Source organism: Drosophila sechellia, chromosome 3L (genome assembly GCF_004382195.2).
Source record: "Drosophila sechellia strain sech25 chromosome 3L, ASM438219v1, whole genome shotgun sequence".
In the NCBI taxonomy this organism is placed as follows: Eukaryota; Metazoa; Arthropoda; class Insecta; order Diptera; family Drosophilidae; genus Drosophila; species Drosophila sechellia.
Window position 1 is genome coordinate 11,297,782 of NC_045951.1, and position 13,380 is coordinate 11,311,161.

At 44.7% G+C, this 13,380-nt stretch overlaps 3 protein-coding genes across 8 annotated transcripts; 1 reads left to right on the forward strand and 2 right to left on the reverse strand.

Annotated features, from left to right (window-relative positions):
• Positions 1-1,309: 1,309 nt before the first annotated feature.
• On the forward strand, positions 1,310-9,140 carry LOC6605300 (zinc finger protein 384). Of its 5 annotated transcripts, none has more exons than XM_032717659.1 (4): positions 1,310-1,417; positions 6,461-7,061; positions 7,135-7,286; positions 7,355-9,140. In XM_032717659.1, exons 2-4 carry the CDS (start codon positions 6,536-6,538, stop codon positions 8,264-8,266), a joined length of 1,590 nt encoding a protein of 529 aa, XP_032573550.1. In that variant the 5' UTR covers positions 1,310-1,417; positions 6,461-6,535; the 3' UTR covers positions 8,267-9,140. The 5 variants fall into 5 exon arrangements, with proteins under 5 accessions (XP_032573550.1, XP_032573547.1, XP_032573549.1 ...); XM_032717656.1 differs by lacking the exon at positions 1,310-1,417 and adding an exon at positions 5,203-5,290; XM_032717658.1 differs by lacking the exon at positions 1,310-1,417 and adding an exon at positions 5,210-5,283.
• On the reverse strand, positions 3,036-4,594 carry LOC6605299. Its single transcript, XM_032717662.1, has one exon. It carries the CDS (start codon positions 3,958-3,960, stop codon positions 3,649-3,651), a length of 312 nt encoding a protein of 103 aa, XP_032573553.1. The 5' UTR covers positions 3,961-4,594; the 3' UTR covers positions 3,036-3,648.
• Positions 9,141-9,190: 50 nt separating the features above from the next.
• On the reverse strand, positions 9,191-13,176 carry LOC6605301 (OTU domain-containing protein 5-B). 2 transcript variants are annotated; one of them, XM_032717655.1, is made up of 9 exons: positions 13,004-13,176; positions 12,398-12,911; positions 12,259-12,326; positions 11,402-11,933; positions 11,185-11,341; positions 10,886-11,088; positions 10,277-10,824; positions 9,998-10,212; positions 9,841-9,935 (listed from the first exon to the last, which is right to left on the reverse strand). In XM_032717655.1, the coding sequence occupies exons 2-9, from the start codon at positions 12,557-12,559 to the stop codon at positions 9,841-9,843; spliced, it is 1,980 nt and encodes a 659-aa protein (XP_032573546.1). In that variant the 5' UTR covers positions 12,560-12,911; positions 13,004-13,176. The 2 variants fall into 2 exon arrangements, with proteins under 2 accessions (XP_002030139.1, XP_032573546.1); XM_002030103.2 differs by lacking the exon at positions 13,004-13,176 and having other exon boundaries at positions 9,191-9,935; positions 12,398-12,559.
• Positions 13,177-13,380: the final 204 nt, after the last annotated feature.

Genomic DNA, 13,380 nt, shown 5'->3' on the forward strand with positions numbered 1-13,380 from the left:
TCGGCCTAAGCTTCTTTGGCTGTCGTCTATAAAATTTCAATATTCATATATCTACATCAGTATGAATATAATACATTAAATAAATAGAAACAATATTTCATTGCCTTTACATAAAAATGATTTCTTCGTGGTGATTTAAGATATGGCATTGTGTAAACATGCCTCTTTGGGAAGGAAGAATGTGCACTCACCGTTGAGCTCCTTGAGAAAAATAAATCAATTTCAGAACTTAATTGCTTGTATGCAGATAGGTAAAGAAATTCATGTATACATATATCATCCTAACTAAAGTTTAACACATCCCATACCCATCAACAAAACGAATCAAATGCAGTGATTTGAAGACCGCCCTTAAAGCTAAACAACGAGTGCTTTTTGTGCACATTCATATAAATCACATAAACACATAAGAGCACTTATGTAAATTCTTATGTACTGCAGTATTTTAGTAGGTTTTGTTAGATTTGATGCAGGCAAAAATGCCTATTAAAAATGCGTTTGAAAAAAACTGTTGCATACCTGACGGCGAGCGCTCAAATTAACTAACGGGACACTGAAAGTTGCAATGAGAGAATATGCACTAAAGAGAGAGAGAGAGAGACACGAATCCCAGAGAGCACAGCATCCTAGTGTGAGAGAGAAACCCGAAAGGTGCCGAAGTTAACCAAAGTGAGATGAGTAGTGACGAAAGGGAGGAAACAAGGGGATTTCAGCACTAGATGTAAGGTTATAAAAACGGGGGGCAGAGATGAGGGGAGCATTCGGCACTAAGCCGGCGAGAGAACAAATACAAAAGCGAAAGCGAGTAGCCGGCATAGGTGCCCGTGTATGTGTACGAGAGAGGGAGGAGTGTTATTCCTGTGTGTGTGCGGGTGTGTATGTGCACATACATATATTCGCACTGATGTGTGTGACGCCGTTGTCGGCAATTTAAAGAGTAAATAATTGTCTGCCGCCGGCAAACATTTGACCAAACTGCTAGTCCACCGAATGTGCCACGGTATTGGTATGGCTTGCTACTTTCGGCATCTGTATTGGTACCGAGTATCGGCTCTTCGTCACCAAACTCTACACAATTTTAGGCGTCGGAGGAACGCACTTTCAATCAGTTAACTTTATAACGTCAACGCCGACACTACGTTATCCGTTCCAATCGCATCAAATCGAAACAAATTGAATCAAATCGGGCATTACGCCCCCGGAAAATACAAATTTTGCACTTGTATTCGTTGCCGCGCTGCGATTTCCGCGTCGCATTGTTACTTTCACGCGACCAATTCGGCGCTCAACGTCAACAAAATCGCGTGAAATCGTGTGTCTGCTGAGTGTTTTGCAACCTGTATTTAGCATGTTCCTGGCGTGCTTTTTAGCCAAAGAGCCGGCAAATGTGAATAAAGCGTTGAGAAACTGAAAAACTGTGAGTACATAGCACTTTTCGTACATGCAAATCACTTAGGGAAAATTAATTCAGCAATTGGTCATTATGACTCGTGGCGACTACCTATTGGTGAACACTCTGCAAAAAACTATTGGGAGAGGAACTATTAAAACAATATGCTCAGAAGTAGGGTGTCTAGACTATCAGATACCCTATTTACCCTAAGATTTATAATCTTAAGCTTACTGCTTAGAAAACATTTATTAACAATAAATGATGTTTGCAGAGATTTAATATGCAGTAATCTTTTTGATTACTGATTAATTAATTTAAGCATCTCTTAAAAATCTCTATAAAAATCTTAAAATGCTTTTAAAAAAATAAAAACGTCAATCGAAAGCCATAGATTCAATATCATGTCTGTAGTTTGTTATCTTCGACTGAAGGGCTGTGTATAAAAAGAATAAAGGAATTTACAATTTTTTAAGAATTAAGAAGTTAATGAAAAGGATTATTTTAAAGTTTCTCTGTTCAAAATATATTTTTTTCCCCAAACACATAACCATTTTGTTGTATATATTCAACTTTCGAAAGTCTGAGAACTTCTTAAATCCGGAAACGCACTTTCGTCAGAATGCGGCTACTTAATGCGCCACACAAACGGGCAATAAATCAGCATTTAATGTGCCTGCATCGAAATGCGGAGTCAGCCGACATAACGTCATCGACATCATATGACCGCGTTTCCGAATTTCCCCGAATCTTGTGTACGTGCATTGTGTGTCGGCCCCGGCCCCGAAATACGAAATACGGAATACGGAATACGGAATGGAATACAGAATGCACGGCGCAGCACAGACGACGGGTCATGGCCACGGCCACGGCCACGGCCACGGCCACGAATATGGCATTTCGGCGACTCCGGTTGCGGGGATACAACAACGGCTCCGGCTGCAAACTCCCGGCTCTGCCGTGCGTCGCAGTTTCACTTTCACGGCGCAAACACAGCTGCGAGGGTGGCGGAGATCTGGGCCGTCGGAGTTACGGGTGTTTGGCGGGCGCGACTTGCACTCAGCCTCACAGTTCGTCTTTCCCAAAACGGCGGGTGCACAGCCACGGACACGGACACGGATACGGATGCGAATACGAATACGGACACGGTTACGGCCCACTCGAACTGCCAGTGACAATGGTGCACAGTGGGAAAAAGCACATTTTTACTGGACTAAACTAAACTTTTTACTATCTTGCTAGTTATAAATGATATTTTATAGGGAGATCCATCACATTTATTAGAACACACTGCGTATGCGCAATTTTATCAAGTATACACCACGTTAAATACTAAAATGGCATACGAATATATTTTTCTCCTTTAACATTTGATAGAATTTAAAAGCAACGCCATTCACTCATAAAATTTATTAACATTTTATGGTTCACCAGCTTAATAATAAACGCTCTACGTATGCGCAATATTATCAAGTATACGCCGCGTTGTATACTAAAAAGTATCAAAAAAGAAGGCAATCATTTTTTCATTTATCATTCAATGGAATTTTATGAGAAATGCTTCGTGATTGAATTGCAAAATATAAATATTTTTAAGCTTTATTTAAGAGTACTTCATATTTTAAAATTTTTAAACGCTGTTGAACGGCATTGTCTGCCACTTGTAACACATTCTGCGTTATAAGAATGGAAATGTTGACTGTTTGACCGGCAGGATGCGTAGACTTGCTGCATGTTCGCTTTCCACAATACCCCACCGCCATAACGACCACGACGACGATGATGATGGTGATGGTGATGCAATGCCTGAATGCCGGAAAGGCGTCGAAGTGCCCACGCACACAATGCCCACACCCATCCACCCATGCACATCCACATGCGCATCAGCGAGTTGCACTTGCCGAGCACATCCGCATCGCATCCACCACCACACCACATTTTCCAGTCGCCTCTTGCCGCCGACACTCTTACTCTCCGATTCAGAAATGTGTGAGTTCTCGGCGCTTACACTGCGAAAAATAATTTCAGAAGCAGTTAACTGAAATATATTATGAGGCATGTATGGAAACAACTTTAAATATTTCTAGGGGTCTTATTAAAATTATTATTACCCAAAAAACTTTTATATGTATAATATAATCAATGCTCTTTGAATTTTAAATGATATTTCAAAGTTCTAGAGATTGCTGTAGCTAATATCTGACATATCTTCAAAAAGTGTTAGCTAGCATTTGTTCGCCGTGTAGGACTGAGTGCAGTTACCTCTGCTTTTGGGTTTGGGATATGTTCGGGAGTACGAGTGGGAGTGACAGTGTCTCCGGGTCCGGGAAAGCCGGCCTTCTGTAGTAGGCTGTGGCAGGCTGATTGCCGGGGGCATCGCATCGGAACGCTACGTCATCTACATCGCCATCGTCATCGCCATCGCCATCGCCACCGTTACCGTGTCGGGATTCGTGTGCGTGGCCTGATTTCGTCGATTGGCCTTGTGCGGGTTTCAGTGTCAGGAGCGCAGCATCTTTGTTTTGGTTGCACTTGTTGTTGCTGCGGCTGCTGCTCGACTTGGCCTGCATATATGCAAATCACACACATACACATATACACACGGATTGCAGTCCTCGGAGCAGGAGGTCCTCCATGCGGGAGCAGGTCCTTTATGTCTGGAGCACGGTGAAGTGGGCAATTGTGCGCCCTTGGTGTGTTAGATGGCCAAGTGAACAGAGTTCAAAACTGGGTTGGAAGTGATGCCAGTTGAAACGCTTTAATTTTTTGTAAGCCAGTTTTATTTAGAGTCTTAGGCAATTTTTAACCTAATTAACAACGCTGAATTTGGTCCGTATTAGTAAATGTTATTTCTACTAATGCGGTCAGTTTTGCAATGAATGTATACCTGCTAATATCTTGTGTTTCGTTAGTCGGATTAGTTTTAGGTGGAAGAAGATATCAGAATGGTGAAATGATAATCCGCAGCAGAATTGAGCTACAATCCTAACTATCTTATAAATTCCCAGAAAATCCCTATCAAGTTGTGGGCGTAGATTGTGAGGAAAATGAGTCAGTTAGTTGCATGATTATTAAATGCCCAAATGGACAAGAGTGTCCGGCGGAAAATTTCTGCTATAATCCCAAGTGCGTTTGCCGCAAAGGATTTCGGCGACTCAATGGAGTCTGTGTGCCAAAACACGATTCTCTGCATCTCAACAAAGATACTTTGGAGGCGGCTCTTCTGGAAATGCCCTATAGGGAGCTCTAATGCTGAATAAACTATAAACTAATGGAAATTATTATTCTATTGGAATTAGAACACGATCAAAAAACATATTGCCATAAGAAAACTTCTACTGATTTGGTTCGGGTAACTAAGTTTTGCTTATGTCCCAAAATATATCAGGTTTTAAGTAACTAATTTAAAACATTTTTATATTTAATTAAAAATTAACTAATAAGACAATATCAATTCGATGAAATACAGCATCCGTATCTGACAACAGATTCATCCAACAGATACGTTACGCCAATATCCTTGCCAAGTTGCCAATAGAGTGTGTTTTTATTCCAGCCACTTTGCGAGAGTCCCAACTGTTGGCTCTCGCTGTTTATTCTCGCTCCGCTCTCTTCCGCACACGAGCGTAGTTAGACCAACTAATGCCAAATGGGTGGGATCCGACTGTGGGTCTGGAGCGGGGAGGGGTGGTGCTTGGAGCTCTATTGTGGCCGTGTGCCGGCTGCGAAAAACCCGAGTGCCGAGTCTATATGTCCCGTGGCGGAGAGAAAAGTCGGAATACTATATCGCCGGGTCGGCGGCAGTCAGTTGTGAAGCTACGCCACATGCCGCCAGGTGGCTCCGTTCGTGGATGCGGCGGGTGTTATTCGCATGTGCATGTGCACCTCAGACGGTGAGCGGTACGGAAAATGATACAACCCCCTCGCCTCCAGCCTCCACACACGGAAAAGAGCGCCCGAAAACCCCATCCGGAATACCACAAAATACATACTTTTTTTTTTTGGCCGTACTTTTCGCCGCGGAGGAGGTGACCTCCAGAATGGGCTGGCAATGCAATTGGCTGCACTTTTCCTTTGTCGGCCCGCCTTGCGTTTTATTGTGTCACGGGTTCGCGCGCAGATGGGCAAAAATAAACGACGACGGTGTTTTCCAAAGTGAAAGTCTGCTGTTTAACAAACCGGCGAAATCGAGAACTGCACTTTGTTATTATTACTATTATTATAATTATGAACGCAACGAGAACTAAGTTATATGCGTGTGTGCTCAATTAGAAACGGCACTAATTTGCGTGCTTAGTGAAAATCGATATGGCGCAGCCTTTGGCTTTTGGCACTTGCGAGTCAGTTTAGAATGTCCCACACTGCGTATGCGTTACATTGTCGTGTTGATTTCCATATCGCTTCGCTTATTTATCACTTTTCAATACGCGAATCCCACGCACTAACGGTTTAGGTCAGCCCTAACCTAATCTTAATGTACCGACACACTAAATCGCTATATAGTGGGTCGACATCGACGAAATCCCCGCTAAAATTCCAGCCCCCTTCGATTTTTATTGCTCCCACCTCGGCGCCTCCCTCCCTATGTCTCTCTCGCTCTCGCTCTCATACAGCGCGCAGGATTCGCGCTCTTTTTTTATCGTCACCTCCACGAATGCAAAGTGGGCGGTGGGTGGCAGTTTAGACGATGGTGTGTGAGTGTGAGTGAGTGAGTGTGTGCGAGTGAGTGAGTCCTCCGGTTCGGCAAGTCAGCTAAAATAACAACAACTGCAGCGCTGTTTTCACTTTCCATTCAAAAGCCTTCTAAGCTTAAATTGTGCTGCAGTTTTTAGCCACCTTTGGTTTGTCTATTTTCGGAAAATCGACGGATTAATGGATTGTTCCGTGGTTGGCTAGTGTTGATTAGAACCATTTGTTTACATAGATATGTATATAAGATTGACGGAAAGCGACTTATTCTCATATTACATTTTAGATAGTTTTAAGTTGGTATATTTAAACATGTTATTTTAAGCAGGAAAACATGTTTAGTTATGTGAGACTAACCCAACTTGAAATCTGTCATTCTAGTAGCCTGATTCTACGCGCACAAGATCCCATTAAGTTCCCCTGGAATCCCCTGATTAGCTGAGTAACGAACGCACAATGAACTTCACCCCGTTTGGCAACACTTTTCCCGGAAACATACCCGGCCTGCCGCAATTCACGACGAGCACAGCTCCGCTGGTTTCCACCGTTACTGCTGCCGTGACGGATGTGACAGTGACGGGCACCAATAATCCGCAGCAGCAACAGCAGCAGGATGCCGCCGGCACCAACAATCGCTACCAGCAGCAGCAGCAACAGGTAACGCATTTTGGCCAGGCCACTATGACGGCGGGCCAGGGCAGCAGTGGCAACAAGTTCCGTGGGGGCCAGGAGGATGCACTCCAGGGTGACAAGTACAATGGCCACTTGGTGGCTTCATCCCAGCAGCAGCAGCAACAGCAGCAGCAGACGCAATATGCAACTGTTGCGTATGCAAGTGCAACAGCGACGAGTGCTGCAGCGGATGCCCTGCAAGCGGGAACTTCCGGCCAGCAGCAGCAGCAGCAGCAGATGCAGCAGCAACAGGTCACCGCACCGCAGGAACTTACCCAAGATCTGTGCAACGCCATCCTCCAGCAGCAAGGTGAGAGACAAATTGATTGAATTGCTTAGCTAGATGAGATGTTAATTAATTAAACAAATGAAATCCTTTGCAGTACTCCAGAATACCTCGTGGCAAACACTGACGCCGGGCACAACAGTGGCCGACTACCTCTCGCATCTTCCAGCCAACACGTTGCCCCTGTCGCTGCATCACTTCCTCAAGTATTCCGCGGAGACGATAAAGAAGGAGAACCAACAGAATGTGGTAAGTCACTGTATATTATTATATTAAGGATGTGGACTAATAAGTGCATGGCTAACACTCATTTTCAGGTGCTGCAGGTGCAGACGGGACCAGCCATTGGGATCAACACCCTGGGCACGACAACCATAAGTATACCTCAGCAGGCAGAGCAGCTAACGCTGCAGCCGCAGCAGCAGGCGACGTTGCAGGTGCAGACACAGGCGGCGGTCACGGCGACGGCGACGACGGCGACAGCGACGACGGCCGGCGGATCCGGCACCACTTCCGGCAAGAAGAAGAAGCGCAAAAAGCGTGGCAAGGACCGGAAGACGAAGCTGCGACCCGGCGAGATTCGCCTGGGCACAGCACTCGACGGCAGCCCGCTGTACATGTGTCCCGAATGCCATGTGGCGTATCCCGAACCGGAACTGCTCGAAGTGCATCTGGTGGGCCATAACCTGGAGAAGCGCTATGTCTGCGACATCTGCCAGGCGTCGCTGAAGCGCAAGGATCACCTCACCCGCCACAAACAGTCGCACAATCCGGAGAGACCCTACATCTGTACCGTGTGCCTGAAGGCCTTCAAGCGGAAGGAGCAACTGAGCCTGCACTTCGTCATCCATTCCGGCGAAAAGCGCCACCAGTGCGGCGAGTGCGGCAAGGGTTTCTACCGCAAAGATCATCTGCGCAAACACACCCGCTCCCACATCGCCCGCCGGGTCAAGGCCGAGCTGAACAGCCATGTGCGGCGCGAGAATGGTACCAGTATGTTGCAACCCGTAGTCACGGAGGCAACAACGGCGGCCCTGCAACATGCCAACCAGCTGGCCAGCGCACAGCAGCAGTTGCAGCAGCAGCAGCAGCAGCAGCAGCAACAGCAGCAGCAACAACAGCAACAGCAGCAGCAACATCACATTGTGATCACCCAGCAGCAAGCGACTCCGCAGCAGCAACAGCAGACTTCGCAGCAGCAGCAGCAACAGCAGCAAATGATAAATTAGCCAAATGATTTTTGTAAAGTCAGTTAAAGCGAAATTCAATTTAGTCTCATCTGAGTCCTCAAGGACTCGGCTGCTCAAAAGAAAACTAACAAATAACTCTCTCGGTCCACACAATTTAATTGACTCTCACAAATCGGATAATACAAACTGGAGGATGTTAGCTAATGTCTTCGAGGATTCTCTCTAGGGATCTCTAGGGAGTTCTCAACGTTGTACAACTTTAATCGTAAGCTCGCGATGGAATAATGATGGAAACCTTCCACAAACGAAACACATTCACTGGGATAGAAACTAAATTCGATAGGATCTTTTAAAATTTAGCTTAATTAAATCTGAATTCCAATAGTTTTAGATTTAGTTCTCAAGCAACTTAAGCTATTTATTTATAAACTTTATTGCAGATCTCAAATGTGTAACCCACACACACAAGCCAATTTATAAACTATTAGTTTAGTAAAATAAACTTTGTACACCACGATTTCCTTTATATTTATAAGCAATAGTTAAATATGAATCCCAGTGAGGTTGTCCGCCCCAAAACACTCCGTATTTTAGTTTAAGACAAATGTGCAAAGGAATAATAATTTTATACGCAATGTATTTTAGTGAAATGTATTTTTCTACAATTAGAATCAATGTTGTATGGTATGGTATGTATGTCGTCCATATGTACATACACTTGAACACTGTTCACTGGCAGCGAACTATATATTTATATATATATACTATGTAAACAAATGCAATTTAGATTTACACATACTTGTAGGAACAAATCTAAAATTGTGAATGTACGTATAACTTTTTGCTACACCGATAAAACAACCACAAATCCCTGTAAATAAGCAGTAAATTATATAATTTGATCTAAACCGAAGTAAGACTATTTTATTCTTTGATCAATTTTCAGATAAAAAGCAAGAAAGCTTCATATTTGGGATTATTTATTTGCTTTATTTAAAGTACTCATAAATTACGATTATTATGCACCATTTATTGTAGTCAATTAAATAATTAATTAGCGTTATCCGTATTATTATCTGTATTCTGTATATGCCCATGTGTTAGTTTTATATCCATTATTTTATGTACGAGCAGTTTTGATTTACCGTCCATATCGTGCGTACTTCACTAAGCTTAACATTATGACGAATTACGAAATAGGCATTATTTTATGGGGAAAGGAACGTGGCGTGGAGGGAAAATTCATTCATGGTAAAAAAAACACGCTGGGTGGAGTTTGTGCTTTATACACATTTGAATCAAAAAAATAAAAATGAACCTATTATGTTTCATTTTAATTTTGGTTCTAATGATTATACAACGAGGCCTTATTAAAAATATATGTTTATGATATTTATAGGGTTAGTGTTATGTGAGAATGTAAATGTGCAAAAGCGGGTGTGCTACGATGACCATTGCAAACTTCGCTTCACGCCCACTTAACATTCTAGATCGATTATAGTATGTAGTTTCCTCGTATCTCGTTTTTGTTTTGGTAAGTTCTGTTTCAGTTTTTTGCGAAAATAACTACTAAATCACTGTACAAAGAACGAAGCGTTTCTGTGCGGCACCGTCTACGGTCCGAAGAGAAACTTTCGTTTTTGGTCCTCCATGTAATCGCGTGTGGACATCTGGATGGCTTGCTGCAGCATCTCGCTCTCGTTAGCGCCTATCATCAATGGGTAGAAATGTTTTGATATCATATAGATATCTCAGTTGATTCGAACTCACCTTCATTGGCGTAGGATGCCTCGAGCAGCTCCTGATAAAAGCTAGAGTAACTCTGCTCGCTAGGTGACTTGCTATCCCCGTTCTTCTGTGGTGAATGAGACGACTGCTTCGAGGTGGAGGGACGCTGCTCAGCCTCTGGCGTGTTAGCTCGTGCCACTGATGGCGCTGAATCGCGCTTTGGACTCTTCCTCAGCGGAGCCTCCAAAGCCTCGGCGCTGCAAGGTAGGAAGGAACTTAAAACCTCAGTAAGCTGCACCACAAGTCGCCACGAACACCAACCTCTTGCTAGCCAAAGTCGCCTCGCGAGTTTCGTGGCGTCGCTTCTTTCTCAGGGACGTAGCGCGACGTTGAGACTTGGATCCCTTGCCCGAACGTTGGCTTGCAGCTGTGCTCGGCGATGAACTGCCACCGCTGTGTCCCACCGAGCTGGTGCTACTCATGTCTGTGGCATCGCTATCGTAGCCACCCAGCTCGTTCACCTCTTGCGGCAGCTTGTGACTAAACTGGTTAAGTGTTTTGGGCGACAGCGAAAACGCAGGTCCGGCGCCATCACCACCACTACCGCTGGTCAAAGCCACAGGTGGATTACCGCTGCTGCCGGTGCCCCCACACACCGAGTATTTTGAGGGTGAGGCATCGGAGTCGGTAAGCGCTTCGGCAGAGGTAACCGTCGAGGATGTGGCCGATCCTGCCGCCGTATTGCTGTTGCGCGAGCGTTGTGTATTCTCGCGACACCACTGTAGGTAAGACTCGCGAGCAATTTGCTCCTCAATGGCTTCGTTAGTGGCCTCCCAGTCTGTTGTCTTTAGTTTATCTTCAAACATGGTCTACAATTAAAAAGGAGTGGGTAAATGGATGGTACTTGGAAATGTTGTTTCGATTACATACCTGTTCGATCTCTAACTGCTCGCTGAGACGCACAGCCTCTTTGGTTTGGATATCGGGCTTGTATCCAGCCAAGCCCAGGCCCACGCCAACGGTGGCGTTGTAGGGATCCAAAATAGCATTGTAGTGTGATCCGCGCTGATAGGATAAACGCAGCGGGGGATAGCCCGCCTGTGACTGTTCGGAGTTAAATATATTGATGGGATCTGGAAATATTTAATAAATGAATATATATTAGTGTGTATATTACAAAGTATATACATATTCTACGATGACATTTATAATCTTAGCTGACCACTTACTTGACTGGTAACAGTATACCTCGACGGTACGGCTGTAGATTTCGGAAATAGCCTGGATCTCAATGTGGTTGCCATGAGCATCACGGGCACGTTTACGCTGTATATAGCTGTTGATGTCCTCGGTGACAAACTGACCGAAATATTCCCGATTCTCGTGCTGCATAAGTAAGCAAAATTGTTAGGACAAATTAAAAGCAGCATCAAGAGGAATCATTACAATGTAATCCATAGTGTGTTGGCGGATCACGTCGTGCATCTCCTCGTCGCCGTATATTTGAAGGGATATAGAGCGAAACAGGCAGGCGCCATCCTCTTCGACAGGCTTAAGTTCGTAGCCGCGCTGTTCCATACATTTGGCGAACTCCAGATCACGGCGCTGCCACTCTTCCACTGGAATCAATCGCTCTTTGGGCTGATGATGCTCATCGCCGCTATTGTAACCGGAAAGGGTTTCCTCCACTGTTTTTAACAAATTGGCGGCCGCCGTAGACGTAGACATCTGGACCTGAGCTGTGGGCACCGTGGTGCAGCCCAGACCCAAATGTTCGGGTGAGTTTCGGCCCACTGCCGACGGACTGCTACTGCCGGAAGTTGAGGTCGACGGTGGACTGTTGCACTTGCTGCCAGATACACCAGGTGCTCCACTGCCCGCCGCTGCCGTCGGATGGACTAGTTTCTCGCGCTCCAGACGATCGCGCTTATAAAGATGTGCGTGCGCTTCGTGGTGTTCGCGACGCTTCGAGCGTGTGCTATAGGAAAGACAGAAAACTGACAATATTAAATGCCGAGCAAATATGACTAGAATTTTGAATTTTGAAAATCTGACTGCCAACTATTGTATTAACAAAATCATTGCATAGTAGATGTGACAATTCAAATGTCAATATCTTTGTATAAGTATCTAATGCACTCGTTTTTCGTTTAGGATATATGGCCATAAAATTACAGAGGAAACTCTATAGTAGATTTACCAAAGGTAATGTTCTAGGAATGTTATGGGACTACCACCCATCAGCCGAGTTAACCAATTAAATGCACCCCGGGAAATCCAGGTGGCCCAATGCTATAACTTACCTCTTGTGTGGGCTGCAGCGATGGGTGCGTGCCAGTTCGTCGTAGACCTCGCCACGCCTCTGGGGGCTCTAGAAAAAGGGGGCAAGGCGAAGGTGCATATTAATTGACAACTCCCAGAAGGGGTTTAAGAACCACGCACCTGCCCATCGATGACGACGTTACGGTGGTTGTGGGCATGGTTATGGGTCTGGCTGACTACCGACTGCTCCACCACAACCACCTGCGCCTCCTTGTTATCGGGATCCACATTTCCAGCCACGCGTTTCGCGCTCGGTGGGGCGCTCACTGGCTTGATTGTCATGTTGGTGCGCTGCTATTTTTGTGTCCCTTGCTGTGCGCTCTCTCGCTCTTTCCTTTGTTATTGGCTATCGGATGTCTTTAATTATTTGCTTAGGTCGAGAAGCGTGCGTCATATAGGGACACCTCCTTAATTCTTAATCACGATCCACACAACGCACGGAAAACTATGCCTTCTTTGTCCGAGATGAGACGTGGTCGCAGAAATATGCGACCCCAGTTGGTTCCTTTCACCAACTGAAATGGGAGTTTCACTTGTCTGCGGCTGGAGATATTGGTGCTCGTTTATCGTAGGTTTAGTGTGTTCTATAGCCAATTGTGGCAGTAAATCACAAAGTCTCCTGAGCAATACAAAACTACAAAAAAAGACGATTTCCAGATTTTCATCTGTTTTTGTGCAAGTGTGTGTGTGCGCGTATTTGTGTGCGCTGTGTTCGCTGTTGCTCACCACTGTTTTCGTTGCCTTAAACTCTGCGATTATTAATGTCTGACTCCGGTATATCCGATTTACAGCGAAATTTTGTCAATGAATATAAAATATTTCGGGGTTTTATATTTTTGATATTCCCTTAGTTCGATTTTTTATTTTGTGCACGTTGTCCAGTGTTACCGCAGCTTTTTGCCGTAAAGATACCAACGTCGTAGGTGTAGCAGGGGAACGACGGAGAAATGAAACACAAAGCTATGAATTTATATTTTCTGTTAATATTAGGGCCAAACTAAAACAACAAAGATAAGGATAGTTTAGGATAGGTAGGAAATAACGAATCATTTAAACCGTGCGTTTCTAATTTCTGGTCTACCAGTATATCAAATATACACTCA